Source organism: Oxyura jamaicensis, chromosome Z (genome assembly GCF_011077185.1).
Source record: "Oxyura jamaicensis isolate SHBP4307 breed ruddy duck chromosome Z, BPBGC_Ojam_1.0, whole genome shotgun sequence".
In the NCBI taxonomy this organism is placed as follows: Eukaryota; Metazoa; Chordata; class Aves; order Anseriformes; family Anatidae; genus Oxyura; species Oxyura jamaicensis.
In genome coordinates this window covers 2,562,325-2,580,520 of record NC_048926.1, presented here as the reverse complement: position 1 = coordinate 2,580,520, position 18,196 = coordinate 2,562,325, and the positions used below count along the sequence as shown (strand labels likewise).

At 54.0% G+C, this 18,196-nt stretch overlaps 1 protein-coding gene across 6 annotated transcripts in view; it reads left to right on the top strand.

The window, feature by feature from the left end:
• The window catches only part of CTIF (cap binding complex dependent translation initiation factor), a 127,526-nt gene that overhangs the window by 13,987 nt on the left and 95,343 nt on the right, over nt 1-18,196 (top strand). For 4 of the 6 annotated variants that reach the window (XM_035309682.1, XM_035309686.1, XM_035309681.1 and 1 more), the window contains exons 2-3: nt 8,027-8,239; nt 12,082-12,165. In XM_035309682.1, coding sequence (XP_035165573.1) covers nt 8,027-8,239; nt 12,082-12,165 — 297 coding nt within the window. The remainder of the gene's footprint in view (nt 1-8,026; nt 8,240-12,081; nt 12,166-18,196) is intronic. The other 2 variants (XM_035309683.1, XM_035309685.1) reach the window with 1 other exon arrangement.

The following is an 18,196-nucleotide window of genomic DNA, read 5'->3' as shown; positions in this document are numbered from 1 at the left end:
TGCTGCGTCGGGGCTGGCAGAGCTGCGTTGGTTCCTCCCTCTTGCTCCCTGCCCCATAGGAGCTGCTCCCGTGGTTTGCTCCCTGCCGAAGCTAGCCCTTGGCAGCAGCAATGAACTGCTCATTTCTTTCACCAGGATGCTCTCGCCGTTTGAGACAGGCACGTTGCTAATCGCTTCTTGTCGGACATCCGCTGGGTTAGGGGAGAGAAAATACTGCTGCCGCAGGAGCTCGCTAAAAGGAGGCTGTGGGAAGCGAGCGGGGCCGTGGTGCTTGTCAGATAGCTCGGGCCCCAAGTGTGGAGCCGTGAGTCCTCCCAAACACACTGCCCTTGTGCTGGCTGCAGCTCTGGGGAGGCCGGTGTGCTGCAGGATTGCTGCCCCGAGCCGCGGCACCGGCAGCAGCAAGGGGGGAGCCCGCTCGGGTCCGGTGCCTCGCTCTTAGCTGCTTTATACCATGCTTGAAATGCTGACAGAGGGGCAAGGACTTGTTTTTACTGCCCGACCTGAGCACTGAGAGCCAGACACAAAACGGACTATTCAAGGGCTTATGCCAGACAATAGGCAGAACCATACAAGTTGAAATATGGCTTGGGCAAGACGGCGGATACACGGTGAGGGAGGTGAGGGAGGCTGTGCCCAAGCGCCCTGCTTCTCTGCCCTGCCCCAACAAGATGCATGATCAGGCAAGGAGGGTGTCCTCTCGCCGACAGCTGACAGAAAGGAGCTGTGAGACCTCCAGCTGGGGCTGTCCTGCTGACTTTGAGGACGTAACCTCCATGGTATGAGGCACCCTTTGAGAAAGCTTGCCTTGAGCGCGAGTTCCTGTCGCTGGAGCGAGGCGCGAGCTGCGTGGCTGTGAGACGCAGCCAGCAGGGTCCTCCTGCAGAGGAGGTGCCACGGCTAACGCTTGCGGTGCTCCCAAAACAAGTAAAAACCACCCAGAATGGTGACAGGGACCCTGGAAGCCCAGCTGCAGCAGGCTCTCGGCAGCGAAGGAGGTGGCTGCGCTGGTACGTGAAGAATTTGCACCGCAGCTTCCTTTTATAGGAAGCAGCTCCTGTTCCTAGGAAGACACAGCGTGATGGATCCCACATGGCAAAAGGGTTTCCAGTGATCTGTCAGAGCAGCTCTGGAGGCTGTCAGAGCCTGCCTCACAACAACTTGCTGCCGTGCTGGCCAGCCTGCCCTGGGATGTTTGGGAGACCGTCAGCCAGAAAGCGTGCGCCCTGCAGGTGCCAGGCTGGGTGTTGTTCCCCCTGCCCTCCATTTTCACATTGGAGGAGCAGCACGGGAACTCTTTCAGCACTTTGCTGGGGGATAAGTAATGGAGAGAGGCAGGTTTTCATGCTCGGTACCTTACTGTGAGTTTCTCATCCCACGTCTGAAGAGCTGTGGCCAAGCGGTTGGAAGGACGGGCTGCGCACTTGCCACTTGCCGGGCTTGGTGGCTGCTAGTCCTTTCCATTGCAGGGCTTTGATACCGGTGCCTGAATCTGCAGAAGCTCAGCGCTGCCTTCGGGAGCTCTGCCTGAACTCCTTCCCGCTCACCTTGCCTAGATGCTAGCATTAAGTGCACGTTAACTCCCGGCAATGTAGTTGGGGCGGGGGGGGGGGGAATGCATCTCACACGTCTGCTGCTTGGGTGCGCGCGGTAGCGTGATGCTTCTGTTTCCCTCTGTGCCAGAGTCCTCCAAGAAACCCATCACGCGTGAGAAAGTGTATTAGGCAGTCAGCATGCATCCCCTGAAAGCGAAAAATGAAAGCTCGTGGTGCCGCCTGCTTCCTGCGCTTCTGGAGTGAGCGAGCTGCGGGGAGCACAGCCCTGGCACCGGGCGCCTTACGTGCGGCCCGAAGCCGTGCCACCGCTGCGGGCATCTCTCCGACTTGGGTGCTGGGGACAAGCCCGGTCACCCGCCACCGGTTGGTAACCGAATGGCGTTTTTTATTCGTTAAGGCAGCCTGGGTGCAGTCATTTGCTTTCTGCGTGCTCAGTGGGAGCTGCTGACAGCATTATCAGCTGCCGTGAGGGCTGCTGTGCCACCGGGCTGGGCCTGGGTAGGAGCAGGAAGGTGTGCAGTTGTTGGCCTCGTGGCTGGGAGGTCAGTTTGTCTCCTTGGCAAGGAGCAAGGACTGGTTTGGGGAAGATCTCCGTGTGGGCAGCTCTCTGGCTAACAAGGTAGTCATGACAGCATCTTCTGGACATGCTGACCCCGCTCCTCACTTCAGGGAGTGATGTTTCCATGGGGCTGCAGACCCTGCTCCCCAGGAGCTGGTTCCCCGGGGTGAACACAAGCCTGGAGCTCCTTTTGGAGGTGGGCTTGGTGCCGTGGGCAGGTCCGTGGGGTCGGCCGGTCTGTTGGGAGGGTGCTGCCTCGGCCCTGCCTGCAGGATGAACGCCACCATGCCCCAAAAACGCTCGTTCTTCCTGAGCTTCCTTGCTGATTAAGGCTAAAACTGCGCAATCAGAGGGCTAAAGGAAGAACCCCATTTAGATCACTCTTTAAAATAACAGCTATTAACTTCATTGTAATATATAATTATTATTAATCACTACTAAGTCATAATAATGGGTTTGCACATCTACAGACTCTTTCTGCTGCTGGTTCCTTGCCTTGTGGTAACAACGAGCAGGGCTCTGGGGCAAAGGTTTGGAAGGTAGTTTGCAGACCCCAGGAGCTTATAGCCTTTGTGCTTTGACAAAGGACATGGAGACAGGAAAATATAAGAGATTTGAGGTTGTTCCTTATTAATTACCATATAGGATACACCTCTGGGTTGGGAATCCTGGGCAGCAGGCACTGTGCCACCAGGAGTCCAAGGGACGGCTGCACCTAGAGGGGCTTACAAGCACATCCCTTTGCTTGGTTTGTGAAGGCATCAGCCCCTTTGTTGCTTGAACGTGGCTTTGGGTTTGTGTTCCAAACCTCTTCCTTGCACATGCTTTGAGGGTGAGGCGAGATGGGAAACCTGCTCCCATCCTGCTGCGGTGGGCACGAAAGGCTGAGACTTGACTCACCCGTACTGCATGGTACATCTTGGTCCTGTGACGCCTGCCTCATTAAAAGGTCATTATTAAGAGGTTGTGGAGTCCCCCTCCTTGGAGATCTTCAGAAGCCACCTGAGAAAGCTGGAGGAGACAGCCAGCAACGTGATACATGTCCTGTGCATCTGGGCTTTGGGCTCTGCGCTGTCGTGCCAATGGGAGAAACGGTGATTTGGGGCAGTGGTGGGCACGGTGACGGTGGTCGCAGCTGTTTGTGCAGTGACATTTCTTACCTGTTTCGCTGGGGATCTTTCCTGTGTTTACGTGGAAACATCCTGGTGGCTTCTAGAAGCAGGCAGTGAGGAGGTGCTTCCCTGGTGGGTAGCTGGATGGGGTTAATTTTGGAAAGGGAGAAGGTTTAACTTTAATTAGACATCAGTGTGGAGGGCAAAGCTTTGCTGGGGGGCTTGAATTGGCCCAGATTGAGCCAGCTGCCTCCCGTCCCGAGGTGGCTCCTACAAGGAGGAAGGGCCACCATCTGAGACCCAGAATGGCTTGTGGGGAACCCGTGCTTGCAGGAACCAGCAGCAGCACCTCTGTGAACCCGTGATTCCTTTCTGGTTTTGTTTTGCCAAGTATGTTTGATGTACATCGTCTCACACCCGGTGGAATTCGGCAAAGCCCAGAAATCCATAACACCAGCTGAAAAAGCCCTGCATGAAAAGGCTTCCTGAGGATGGCGGCCAAACCAGCCCTCACCTGAGTGCGTTTTGGGGAGCACTGGGACATCTCTGGTGGAAGGGGGCAAGGCAGTTACGTGATAACTGGGAGAGGCTCTCTGAAATGGGAGAGACAGCTCAGAATGAAGTCGGTGGAGCAGGCTGAGAGAGGAGAGGATGAATGGTGCAGAGCTTGAACATCATCTCGCAGGACCATAAAACCATTCGGGCGGGAGAAGACTTCAGGAGGTCTCTAGTTCAGCCACTTCTCCAAAAGTGTTCCACTGCCGAGCTCTGGTTTCCTATAGGGAGATGGAGGTCCTGCAAACGGCATGTCTTTGGAGCTCTCTGCTAAAGACCCTGCAATGTCTAAAATACGAGATTTGGGTTTGTTTGCTGCACTTTATGACTTCAGCCAAACCTGCTCCCTCTCCGTCCGTCTGTTCTGTTGCAAATGAGCAAAGCGCTGGTGGGTACATGGAGGAGCATCGCAGGGCAGCGACCCAGCGAGACCTTCCCTTGGCTCCGTGCCCTCCAGCATCATCCAAAACAAAAGGCAAAAAGCCCTCTCGTGCTGCTGTGGCCCTGGGGACAGGCCACCCTGGGGCCCTGCTGGCTGACCCCCACTCCAAACCGGTGACCGCCATCCCCTTCCCCATGCAGGGGCACCTCCGTGTGCTGCCGTGCCCTCCAGGACGTGCTGTGGTCGCCTGTGCTTCCAGCTCAGGGCTTGACGATTTCTTTAGCACTTCCTATTTAATAATTGGTGCTTTGCACTTGATAATTGGCACTAATTAGCTAAGGGGTGAGAAGCATGCCCTCCGCCGGGGCTCCGTGCTCTCTGGGGCTCTTCTTTTTTTTTTATTTATTTTGCTCTTTTTTTTCCTTCTTAACATGCCACATGATTTTGTTCGGGAGCTAATGTGTGATATTGATCTACATAATGAGCCTTTTTGACAGTCTGGGCACATTTGGGAATAATTCCTTGAGCAGACGAAATCCTTAGGCCAGAACTGCTCGTTCTCGGCAGTTTCCAAATGAAGCCGCAATTGTTCCGAAGTGACAGATGAGAAAGGGTTCGGGAGCTGGAAATTACACCAGCTGGGAACAGATTTTTCTTCTTCCCTTCCGGATGGCATGTGACTCACTCAGATTTTGCTCGGTGATTTTACACTCCTCTCCACCCAGGCTGTAAATACCGGTTCCTGGAGCAGGGGAGGGCGAGGGATGAAATCTCGGTGTCCCTCCGTGCGGCAGGAGATCCCGGTTCCTCACCCCGCCACCCGCAGGGAGGGAGGAGCGAGAGCCTTGCTGCAAGGCACTGGCCCTAAATCCTGCTTAGTTCATGTGGCAATGCCCCTTCCCATCCCAGGTGCAAAAGCCTGGTGGTTTCTTTAAGGTGTGAGCAGCATTCAGGCACAGAAATAAGAACGCGTTTGTTCCCCGGATGCTCAAAGCCATGTGCAGACACCACGCGGCTTTGCGGTTGCACAAGAAGGAGCTGTCAGCTGGTTGATGCAATTTTGCATTCGTTCCCCAGACGAGGCTGTTGGAGCAGCAGGGCACGGGGCAGAGGAGGGCTCCGTTTGTGTGGTTCCCCTCCTGTGGCTGTTGCAGGGCTGCATCGATGTGTTCGTGGCGCAGAGCCCTCTTGCCAGGCTCCTCCTGGCCCCATCGTGCAGCAGGTTCCCCAGTTCTTGTGTCAAAATCCTTAATTCTGATGGCCCTTTTTTGATGGTCCTTCAGTGTGGCCGCCTGCCTTCCCGAGTCAGGAGAGCTGGGGCTATGTTCCCCCATGGCTTTTGCTGGCGTTTGACCGCCTGCCAGCCAGGATTCCCGGAGCCTGCTCCCGGGGCTGGGGTGTCTGGGGGAGCTAAACGTGTTTGCCATTACAGGAGATGTGTGCTCAGACCTTGTCATGTTTATTTCGCAGCTGTAGCGAGTGATCTCCAGTAATTGCCAGCCCTCCCCGTGCTGCTTCCGTTTTTAATTTGCCAAGGCTCCCCGGAGGCCGGGAGATGCGGAGCTGCCGTGTGATTATCGAGGAGCCTGCAGCTGCACGAGAGGCTGCTTGCAGCCCCCGCTGGGGTCAGTGCCTGGGGGGGACCTCCCCGGGGACCTGCCCTGGGTTCGTCCTGCCGCCGTGCCGGTCCTCCGCGCGAGTGTGCGTGCACAAAATCCGACGTGTCGTGGGAGCATCGGGTTGGTCGTGTGAGCAGTGATCTGGTGGTGTGCAGTAGCCTCTTTGCACGGTCGGGTGTGTGGTCTGGAAGCTCTTCCATTGATCGTGGGATGGAAGAGGAGCGCGGTGGCTGGGGAGGAAGGTGGTGGCTGAGTATCTGATGGGCTGCGTGCTCCGTCCTGCTTCAGACCCCAGGAAAGAGGCAGAGGGGAGGCTGAGGGGCTGGTGTCGCCTGCTGGATGCACAAGCGGTGGCTCCTGGCTCCCACCTGCGCTCTGGGAGTCGTGTAAACCCTCGTCTCTCTTGGTCCATGGCTGCTGTCATCAGGGCAGAGGGGTCCTGGTGCAGTTCCCGTTTCAGGAGACCACGGCAGGACCTCTCCGTGCCTTTCATTTCTTGCCCTGCTGGCGGCGTGGCTTGCTCAGCAGCTGCCCCGTCCTGTGCCAGAGGAGGTGGCATCTCGGTGGCATGAAGGAGGTGGCCTGTTGTCAGAAAGCAAAGAAGGCAGGCTTGCAAAGGAGATCAGTATTCTGGGACAGATGCGCTGGGCAGGCACACGTGGTGACCACAGGAGCATCCACTTGAATGCCCTCAGAGCTGCCCTTACTGGTGATGCTACGCTGGAGGTTTCAGCGGCTTCTCCTCAGTAGATGCACGCCCCTCAAACAGTCTGGGTGCCAGCTGCTGGGCTCCTATGTCCTCACACACTGGCTGAGGGACAACTGCAGGATCTTTTGCTGAAGTTTTTAATTTCCTCTGTGGATCAGAGGAGGTAAAAGCGGTTTGAACTCAGTCCCTGGTATCTCCTGCAGAGGCGTACACGGGGTGCATCCGTTTGCACGTGTTGGCTTTGGAGAGGGGCAGGGGTTATTGCTGGGAATGCAGAGGGCTCTGCTTTTGTTTTGCAGCACAGCTCCTAATTCCTTGGTGATCTGTGCCCCAAATGAGACTGTCCTACTCTCCCAGCAGGGCTTGTAACGTAAGCCCCTGGGTAATGGCTTCTTATTGTGCTAGCAGTAGTCTGCATGTCTGTTTTTAGGAGAGGGCTGTGCTCCTGGAGCAGGAACCATAGGGAGGGGGGACCCAGGCTGTCGGGATGGTTAGGTTGCTGAACATTAGGTAGCTGAACCAAGCCCTGGGAGCCGGCGCTTTAATTTGGTAACTGCATCTGTTTGTGTTTGCACAGCCTTTTCCTCCTTCGTTCGTATTTTGACTAACCAGAAAGAACGCGTGTAAAATCTGCACGGAGAGCACGCGGCGATCCGCACTGCTGCCGCGCTGAAGGCGTGCATCCTGGCTGGGCTACCCGCTAGTCCCCTGGCATCAGCCGCACCTGCAGGGACAAGCCCCCAGGTCCCCGTGCCCCTGCAGAGCAGCATCCCTGCGGAGGCAGAGCGTCCCCGGGGCGATGCGGTCCCTGCGGGGGCACGGCATCGCCTGTGGCTTCCTCCGGGGCTGCCAGCCAGCCGGCTGATGCAGAGCGCACTGTGGCGCTCTGCGGGATGTTTTCCCTTTTTCTAATGCATTTTTAACAAGTGGAGGCTTTAAAAATAGGTTCTGGTGTGATCGCTGTTTCACCTCCACATCCAAACCTCATTGCTGGACCGCTTGCAGGCGCGCTGCTGACTCAGCACCTCGCTCACCGCCGCGCTCCTAGAGAAGCCTTGCAGCTCCTGTCCTCATCACGTCCCCAGCCACGACCCAAACCTCATCATCCTCCCCCTTCCAGTGCAGCCAGTGTTGTGGGCCTTCTAAATTAAGCTTTGTTAATTTCTTGGGTGTGTTTCTAGAGGCTTTCCACAGCTTTGGTTGTGAGGAGGAGCGAAAGCTGTTGTGGCCCTTCAGGTGCAGCATCACAAGACGGGGCTCTTGCTCGTGGACATGCTGAGCCTCTGAGTGTGACCCTGCCGGGTGAGCTGGGGCACTGGAGCAGGTCTGATGGTGTCCATGTGTCCTGCTGCATGTGGTGGCCCTGGGAGGCTGCACCATGAACCTCCCCGTGCAGCCTTGCAAAGGGAGTCCCTCGGAGCCGGTGGGAGAAAAATGGTTCTGAAGGAAGAAGGAGGCATCTGTGCCGGTGGGAGAGGCAGGCACAGCTCAGCAGGTGGCCGAGGACTCAATTTCCATCCTCTTTCCTCCCCAGGCCCCCTCCGTTCCCGCTGTCCCAGCCGCAGTGATGGAGAACTCGTCGGTGGCGTCGGCCTCCTCGGAGGCGGGGAGCAGCCGCTCGCAGGAGATCGAGGAGCTGGAGCGCTTCATCGACAGCTACGTGCTGGAGTACCAGGTGCAGGGGCTGCTCACCGACAAGACGGAGGGGGATGGGGAGAGCGAGAAGACGCAGTCCAACATCTCGCAGGTTGGTGGGGAGCGCGGGCTGAGGGGGGCTGCGGGGCTGGGTGACGCCAAAGCAGCTTTCCTCGCGTAGAAACGCAGTGAAATGATGGGTTTGGGGCAGCTTTCTGCTTCAGCCGGCTGTGGGGACTCCCCAGCTCTGCTGCCTGTGTTTTATATTTGTCATAAAGTGGACCTGGGGTCTGCCTTGAGGTTTTTTTGGCTTCTCCAGGGTTTCCGTGTCACATGAAGGATGCTGGTGAGAGGCTGCCCTGCACGCGGTGCAGGTGCCTGGAAGCGATGGGTGCAGTTTGGGTGGCATCTCCACACCGTCCCTTGGGAACGGGTGCATGCGAGTAGAGTCTGACCCAAACAGCACCCTGCTTCACCCAAAAAAATCCCACCAGCTTTAGGAAGAGCTGCAGAGACCCAGCAGGGGGGTATCCAAATACTGAGAAGCGCTCCCACATCCCTGTGCGCCCGTGCTGCTTCTCTCCACGTGCATGGGGATGTTAGTGAAGAGAAGGAGATGATAAAGGCATCAAAATCCCCACTTGCCCCTAACAGTGTGTCACACCGCTGCACGTTTTAATAGGTACAATAACCTGTGTGCTTGCTTCGTGGGTGTTGTGTCAGAGGAGCAAACGGCCCTGCTACAGAGGGTGCGCATACCCAGCAAAGAGAGCGATCGCTTAAGGGAGATGAGGTTTGGTGGTGTCATTGGGAGCAAAAAAAAAACTTTAAAAAACGGCTTTTTAGCTCCCACACGAGGAGAAATTAAGCCTCCTGAACTGACGTTGTTGTCCAGAGGGAAATCCTCCGTATCATGGAGCCAGCGCTCCTGGAGATGGGATGGCCAAATGGCACAGTGGGGAGCTGGGGGGCTCTGCTCTGTGCCCTTGGGTTCGTGAGGCTGCAGCAAGCCTGGGTCCGTGCTGTAGGACGGTGGGCATGCTGCTCTCCTGCCCTGCAGGACGGCAGAAGAACGGGTGCAGGCTATAAATCATGTGCACATTGGTCCTGGGGACCGGGTAAGAACGAAGTGCTTGAAGGCAGGACAGGCGCTCCCTCCTTGGGGCACTTGACTAATAAAGCAATACCCATTAACCCAATGAGACTTGCCAGGGCTTTCCAGAAGGCACTGGAGGTATTTAATCATGGGTGGGGTCCTGCGGGAGGGCTCAGTCCCTTCCCTTTGCCCTGAGACTGGGCAGCAGTTCTCAGTCACGGGCACTGCGTGGCTAATGGGATTCCCCCTGCCCCGTGGCTGCAGGGGGGCCAGAGCTTCCCAAGCCGGGCTTGCTGCGGGATGTGCTTAATGTATTATGTTATGTATTGGCATGAGGAAATTACCAGCAAAAGAACGGGTTCTGCTGAAGAGAGGTCTTTTGCAAATTGACGATCAAAGCCATTACAAGTGGGAAAAAATACATTTAAAAATCAAGTGATCCTGAGCACTTCAATGGCGCGTTTTTTTTGTAACCCCAGGCTGGAAAATGGCTGCGTTTGAAGTGATGCTTTGGAGGGGCATCAGGTCAAACAGGCCAGTGCTGCTTTATTTAACGCGTCAAGTTGAGAAACACGATTGAATTAGAAATAAATTAATAGTCAAAGTTTTATAAGCACTTTGCAATTCAGAGGAGGCTTAACTCTGAGCATCGGGGAAATTCGCATCCTGATTTGCCCTTTCCTGTAAAGGAAAAGGTAAATGAAACCGGGAACTCACTTAAAAGCTATCACCCAGACTGAGCGTGAGATGGGAGCGTGGTTGGTAAACGGGGTTTGGTCTGCCCAGACCTCTGCCCTGGAGCCTGCATCCCCCTCTGTGTCCTCAGGACAAAAGCTGCTAATTCTCGTGAGGGCCCATTTACAGTTTTTACATTAAGATGTGGACCCCTGGCTGCCACAACCAAATCCGTCCTGTGTTTGTGGGAAATGGGGCTTTGCCTTTTCTCCATGGCCTGCCTGCATGAAAGGAGCTTGTTTTGTTGTGTTTTTTGTTTGTTTTGTTTTGTTTTTAATGTCAATTCTAGGGATACTGCCTTGAAAGATAATCAGATTTTATTTTAAAAGAAAAATAGTAACAGAAGACGTGAACGTTGAATCTTTTAATTATACTGCTTTTAAAGGTATCTCAAGCAGCTAGATGTGGTTGTACCTCAGACTGTGGGTCCCTACGTGGAAATAGGATTTCTGTGTGACTCACCAGGGAAATGCAGTATTTCGCATTACTCAGGGCTGCACATGGGACAAGAAGTGAGGCTGAGTTTCTAGATGCATCACCTGCTTTTATCAAGTCACGCTTTCAGGGTTGGACTAAGAAGGATTTACCTGTTGTCTCCGGGAGGTGCCTGCTTTCCCACCTGCCCAATAGCCCAGGTCTGTGTAAGAAATGAGCCAGAATCATTTATTTCTGTTTTTTTTTTTTTTTTTTTTTTTTTTTTTCTCCTTCCTGATTGCTCCTTATCAGAGCAAGCCATAAACAGGCACGTATCCTGCCCCTTGCTGGAGTAACCGCATTGGAGCCGGCGCGGGCTGCATTGGTTTGCCAGCCTGACTGAAGGCAGCAGGCTCCCTTTCAGTGAGAGCCGAAGGAGAAAGGATGGCTTTATGGCTGAGGCGCTGGACTGAGGGGTTGAAACTTGTTTTCGCTGGCCTGGTCTGGCGGTGCCTTCATCTTTATCTTGGGGCATGGTCTTCAATCTCTCCAGAGTGCTTCCTCATGGCCGCAGTAAGGCTTCCTCTGCCAGAGAGGGGATGCATCGGGTGCTGCAGCCCAAATAGCTGCTCCCTGTGCCCAGACAGCCCAGCAGAAGGCTCCGACTTGCCAACAGGAGCTGCACGTCGGGGAAGCAGCTCGTGAAAGGGGTAGTGCAAGGCAGAGGTGGGTTATAACAGCCTGCCGAGGGCCTGGCATGGCCCTCCCAGCACAGGGATCACTTTACATGGCTTTTTGACTCCTCATCCTATTCTGTGGCTTCATCCGTGCCTGCCAGGAAGCTCTCGGTTAGTTGCTGTTTCTGCCGTTTGGACAGAACCCATTTTTATGATTATTTTCCATGGTACGAGGGCACCTGCAAAGTGACAGTCCCAGGATGAAAGGTCTCAGAAATGGGAATGCTCCAAAAGGCTCGGTCTCAGCTGTGGCAGGGAAATCAACATGACTTTAGGATTAAATGGTATCTTTTTCCTTGTGGAGTGGGTGTCAAATGGCCCCCAATTGAAAAGTTCTGATGCATTTCTGCAGCTGTGGTGTACTGTTTTGGCTGAACCTGCAGGACTTTTTTCCGTCTCATTTAAAAATTAAAACATCACATTTTTATCCCCCCCCCGCCCCAATGGTCTGTAAAGGTGCAGCTGAGGCAGGCTGGCTGCGTTGACCCTGAGCTGCCGAGTTTGGAGCCTGCAGGGAAAATCAGGGGGTGTTTTTCTTGCAGAGCACCCTTCGGCTGCCCGCGGCACCGTGGCTGGTGTGCGGGGATGGTTCTCGCCGCTTTCGGTGGTGACAGCTTCTCCGGGAGTTTCCTGCAATTGTTCATGAATCTGTCCTCTCTTCACCATCCGCGGGTGGAGCGTTTCCCAGCCAAAGCTTTTGAGATCATCCCTCGCTGTAAAAGGGAGCCCTGTTTTGCTGGAAAAAAGAGATGGTGCCGCGGAGGGAAGGCTGGGGCTGCGCCGTGTCCCGGCAGAGCCAGGGGCACGAGTCGCGCTGCCTTTTGCCAACAGTCCCTCCCGAAAACACGCTTACCCGCAGGCGTGCGGTGATGCCCTTGGCCCGGACGGTGTTTGCTGCGTGCTGTGGGCTGACACAGCAGTTTCCCCTGCCCGGCTATTATTTTACACAATGCCTTTCTATCCCTTTTACAGTGGACGGCGGATTGTAGTGAGCAGCTTGATGGCAGCTGTTCCCCATCCAGAGGGAAGGGCTCGTCGTCTCACGAACACAATCAGGTAGGGCTGTGTTTAGCTCTTCCTCCCCAGGCATTGCCTCTCTTCTGCTGTGTCTCCTGTGCTGCCAACTTGGCATCGTGGTGGTCCCTCCTCTTGGAGGGCTTAGAGGACAGTGGGCTTGGTGGAAACCAAGCATGGAGAGTCTGCTTTTGCACACTTCAGGGGAGGCGTTTTGGGATGCTGTGGCTGGGCTGCACGTTCATCGTTTGGCTTTCTTGCACCCCTTTGTGTGTGTGTGTGTGGTTGTGTGCCACCCAGCCTCTGATTATCAACACCTCCACAAGCCCTGGCAGAAAGCTGCTCCAGGTTTTGCGTGCAGGGGTCTGGAGGAGTGTGTGTCAAGCTGCCGACCCATCTCTCAGCCAGGAGCACTGCCTGGGACACAGGGAGCAGGCTTCTCCCCAGCACATCCTGGGGGAGCGCTCGGCTTTTTGCCCTTCGGGAGCTGCAGGTGGATGTAGGCATGCAGTGAGAGACTTCATCCCTCGGGTCTGCTTCCAAAAGCCCACTCCTACAGAAGCCACGGGAGATGAGCAGCTTCCCAGTGTGCTGATGGATGCTCCATCCAAAGACGTGTTTCTCCATAATAAAGAAAAGAAAGTGGGATGTGCCATCTGTTTGTGAAGGGCTCCTCATCACACCTGTATGCGGGAGCTGCATAGTGCAGGAAGGCTGAGCTGGAAGCAGAGATGTTCCTGAGATAAGGGAGTGCTGTGGAGCTGTGTTTCTTGGTTTTGTGTCTGCTGGGATGTTCGCTGCACATGGGGTGGTGGTGCAGGGAAGAGGATCACGTTGCTGGGAGGGTGAGGTGGGAAAAAGGAGCAAACCGCCAAATACTGAGTGCCTGCGTTGTGTTGGTAGCCCTAGTGGAAGCTGGGTGTAAGTTGGTTTTGGCGATCATATGTACCTCAGTGAAGTGTATCAACCAGGAATTTAACACACAGCATGGCACAAAACAAGCAAGGAGTGCACAACCCCGTGAGATAAGGCCAACCTTCTCAGCTCCTAAATACATCATATTTTAGGGGTGATCCTCCAGCAGTGTCAGCTGCAGGACAGGGGTCTGGCCCCAGGACTCTTGGGTTCCTGCAGCAGGGAATGCACCAAAGGGGCTGGGACAAAGCTGAAAATCCTCTTCCATTGAGGGTGAGGAAAGGGGGAGCAGAGAGAGGGCAGGGAGAGCTGGTGGGAAGGCAAAGGGAAGGGCGAGGTAGCTCATCCCATCTAAAATCTCATTTTGGTGAGATTTCAGCGCTCTTGTCCTGCTTGCTGTCCTACTGCCTACAAACATCTGCAAGTACCAAAGACAAGACAGGAAGACCTCACTGCACGGGAAGGTGCATGCTGTATGCAGACACCGCTTCAGCCAAGCCTCCGAAGCTGGCAGACGTGATGGGGAATTCGATTTCTTGCAGCTTGGATAGCCGAAACGTGCTGCAGCAGAGCCTCAGCAAGGCTCCCTCCCTGCTATCACCACTGCGTGCCACCACGGCCGGCTGCTTGGGATTCAGGTGGGAGGCTCGCCGCCGCCTCCAAGCCTCCTGGGGCCACCAGGGATGTCAGCAGGGCTGGGTTTTTCCCCATGAGGAACGTCAGAGGATGGCATCCTGAGCCGGCAGGGCTCCCCATGAGCACTGCATCGCTCTGCCGGCACGAGTGGTGCATCCTTCATCTGCCCTCTGCCTTGCTCCCTTTTGTTCTCTCCTCTGTTTTTATTTTTATTTTTTTTCCCTGGGCGTTAAACCCTTTTGATCTACTCCGACGCAGAGCTTGTTTTGTATATACAAATAACATCCGCATATGCCCAAGCTGTGCTTCCTGATCTGTTTTCCCTGCGTTTGGGCTCTCTCCCAGCCTGCAGCAGAGCTAATAATTATCTCTCTCCATGCTGGGCTTCCTTTAACAGCGAGTAACAAATTTTCCTTGGCACCAAAGAGGAGCTGCAAGCTATTGTTCTTCTGTCCAGGCAACATTTCTCTTTCTGTTAGTGATACACAAGCGAAACACTGCTGGTGAGAATTCAGTTCAGTTTATTACTCTTTCTGGCTGTGGATTTTTCACTGGTAGCTTTAAACATTGGAGGAAGAAAAAAAAAAAAAAAAAAAAAAAAAAAACACCTTAAGAAGGTGTTTGTCTAGCATATAAATTATCACTCACTCTTCCAACCTGCCAGGGAAAAAAGCTTGCTAATTATTTCCTGAGGGATGTTGTTACCTTTTTTTTATTGCTATTTTTTTAATGGATTTTGAGAGTTCTTATTGGAAAATAGAATTCTCGATTTTCATATTTTATTTCCAGCTGGGATTTTTGTATTGCACATTGTGCAATAGGCTCCAGTTTTAGTTGAAAAATACTTGGATGCGAGATTCCTGGAGGCTTCAGCTACTGTGGAAAATGTGTGTTATGTGTCGGTGACCGCGATGTGCCTCGTGCTGTTCTACCCTGGCAATTGGAAAGGGCATTTGTTTAGAAATCCAGGTTAGTCCTGGAAATGTATTCAGCAGCTTGTTCCCTTTCAGCTAAGGCATAGTCCAGGGCCACATTTTCAAAAGGAATTGGCTTTGCGAAGGTTAAAGGGGAGCCGGTGCCTGGAATCCCCCTCTGCATCCTAAGTACCTGGTGCCTTTGAAGCTGCTGCATCTAGTATCTAGTGAGGTTAAGGCAAATGAAAAGGAGATTCCTCCCTCCCCCAACAGTGTATGGGTGTGCTATGTATTTATATAAACATTTGTATGTATTTATAGTGTGTGTGTGTAAAGCATCCATAGGATGTTGTACAGGTGGGTTGGCAGGGGGCTGAGAGCACTCTGTGGGCAATGTGCCCGTTTAAGGGTAATAGTAAGGTGTCTTGATGAAACCTGCAGACCAGGATATTCCTAAATTTGCTTTTATTTTTTTAATTTTTATTTTTTCCTGAGATTCTCAGGTATTTCTGGGAAAGACCACCCCACACATGTGCCGTTCTCACACACCCCGCTGAGGCAGCTGCTATTAGCAGCTGTGAGACTATCGGGGTCAGTGCCCCTAGGCCAGCACCCTGCAGTTGCTTAGAAATGCTGAAAATTTCCCCTGAAACCTTTAATTCGGGTCCTTCCTGTTCTCTGGGCAGTCTGTGAGGAGGAAAGGATCACACTGTGGAACTTGTGCTCACGCAGGACCTCATGAACTCGTGAAGGTCTCACAGGACCTTGTGAACTCTTGGTGTGCTGAGAAAAGCCCAGTCTCATAATTTCATTGTGCTCATCCCTAATTCTCCTCGTTCCCTGCTGTGGACACTAAGCCCTGCTGCATCTGGGGGCTGGGGATCCCCCCGAGGTCCTTCAGCCTGTGGGGTAAGAATTGGCGTGTGTCGGATCCCGTCTGCCCTCCTCATTGCCCCTATAGGCGAGGGAGGCTTAGATAACGGAAGCATTTCAAATCTTTTCATGTTTGGGATTTTTTTTTCCTAAAAAGACCTAGTGGGAAGATTTTATATAAATACTCTATTTGCATTCCCCTTGTGGGGCAAGTAGGAAACGTTGATACATTTCTGAGAGCAATTCATCAAGCGAGAGGCTGCCGGTATGGTATGCGTTGAGGGATCCAGCGGGGCTGTCGGACATGAAAGGCCTGGCAGCAGCTCCATCCCAGGCTCCTCTCACAGAAAGGGCACTAACAAAAAACAGAGTTTGTGAGGGTTTGTCCCACTTCTCCAGGCGGAGGGAGAGGGAAGGCCGAAACCCCTCCCTGGCACGGCCTGTCCCTCCCTGCGGTGCCTGTCCCCCATCGTCACTGTGGCAGCAGATATCTGCACCCAAGCCTTGCTAACAAAATCTTGAGAGGTTCCCACACCTCCAGGAGATCAAAGCTAATCTCCTGTGAGACCTCGTCTCTGTGACTCAGCTGCTGAGTGCTGTGCTGGTGTCCTCCCGGGACAGGCCTCATGCCGTGAGGAGGCAGAGAGCATCTCACCTGCCTGCACCCAGGGAGGTGTCCGACCCTGTGCTGGGGTGGGATCGGAGCAGATCCCCTTAAACCCTGCAGGTCACTCTGTGTGGCCCACCTGAACCTCAAAGCCCCCTCTGGTGATGAGCACTTGGCTTCCAACCATATGAAGTCACAGGTAGAAAGGCTGTTAGGGTGCCAAATGCTGCGTATTACAGGCAGTAAAATGTGCGTGTCACCTTGTTTTGGCAGGTAGGAAGGCAGGTATTGTGGCTAAGTATTCCGTGCCGGTCATCCTCAGGTAGAGCGAGGACCAACATTTGATTTTCTGGCGTGTTTTTGGCCTCTGACTTGGCTTTCCCACTGGATTTGGTTGTAGCTGCCCTACCGAGGAGCTGCTGGGATGAGCGGCTGCAGACAAACACAGCAGTTGTCTTTGTCTCACTTCCAACAGAGAAAGAGAAAGCGAAAGGCAGGGAGTGACTCTGGGGCTGTGCCAGTGAAAAACAGGTTGTTGTAGCCCTGCCTCGCAGAAAAAATAAATTAAATCTCTAAGTGAGGTGACCGGCGAGCGATCAAAGAGCAGCCCTGAGAAAACCTGTCTCGTAATGGCTTTCTGCCTGTGACTGCTGTGACACTCCCTCCGTACGGTGAGCACAGCCCTGCTCAGATCTGGTCCGAGAGGAGGGCTGCTGAGAAAGGAATTAAATCATTTAGCTGATGTACAGGTGTAGGTTTCTCTGGGATTTGTGTTTGGGATCCGCCTTGTGAGTCAGCAGCACCCTCTAAAAAGGAACAGCTGTGTATTGTTAGGTGACTGATTTATGCTCTCCGTGCTCTCCAGGTTTTGCAACATCCGTGTTCATCTGGGACATGAATATACTGAGAAAATATGGGAGGGAGAGGTCACCGGGACCTTTGGGTCCATGCGCTTTCCATTCCCATCTGCGACTGACTGCTGGTGGACACAAGATACAAGGCTAGATGGACCTTTGCTCTGTCACTTCCTATATTTTATGGTGTTTCTCCTGGCAGATTGGTTCCACTTTTCAGCTGTACAAGCTCAATAGCTGCTTTAAGGCTGATCTTCGTTGTCCAGAACATCCATGTCTGTGGCAGCACATTGGTGGTGGGTGGAGAAAGAAGGGAGGAGAGTAAGCCAGAAACCCCCAGGGTTCAGCATCTGGCCCATGGTGCTGCTCAGTTCAGAACATCAACATCCTGCTGGAGGCTGGGGCCGGGCTAGGTGTGCTCTGCAAACACAGGTTAATTGCAGAGGGGGCTGCAATGAGCACAGCTCACACCAGGAAGGGACTAAGGGGCTGTATCTGTGCTTGCCTACACTATGCTGTCCTTGGCTGGTGGTAAATGAGATGGGGGATTTCCACCTCAGTGCTCATCTTCTGCCCTTCTGAACATAGAATTATGTAGAGAGATTCTGGAGCAACTCGTGCTGTTAGGCTGCTGTCTCAGACTGGAAGGATTTAGGGTCAGGGGAGTCTGTGGGATGCAGGTAGCTTTATGGCTGTTCCTCAGTGCCCTCCTTGGGCGTCAGAAGGGCTGTGAGTGAAATGATTCTCGCCTTTGCTGCCAGCTTTAGAAGAACTGGTGCTGCTTTCGTAGGATGGAGGAAGTCATCCTCAAGGTCTGCTGCCACCGGTGGCTTGGGCTGGGGGACATCTCATCACCCTGAGCCACCGTTTGTGTCAAACGGGCAGAGCGGGAGGAGAGGGCAGCCAGCTTGTGCTGTGCGGGTCTCTGCCCTCTGCACAGGGAAGGGATGGTGGGAGCTGTTTCCTGCGAGGCTCGGGCAGGGCTTGCTGCTGGGTTTCTGTGGCCTGCACAAAGTGCTTGGTGCCATCCTGAGTGCTTCCAGTGCTCCACCTCCTTTCCATCCATGCAGGTAAACAAGCCATCTAACATATCTTTGGCTAACACGTCTTGTGATGTTGTCCAGAGCTGTGCCAAGTGTCTTGGTAGGGAGCCAAGCAGTGAGCAGGTACCATACCTGGGGAGGACCAGGGAAGGTGGACACGAACCTGGGGGATGAGGGGACAGAGCCAGAGTGGCTGATGGGGAAGCGCACAGTACCAGAGCTGTGGTACCA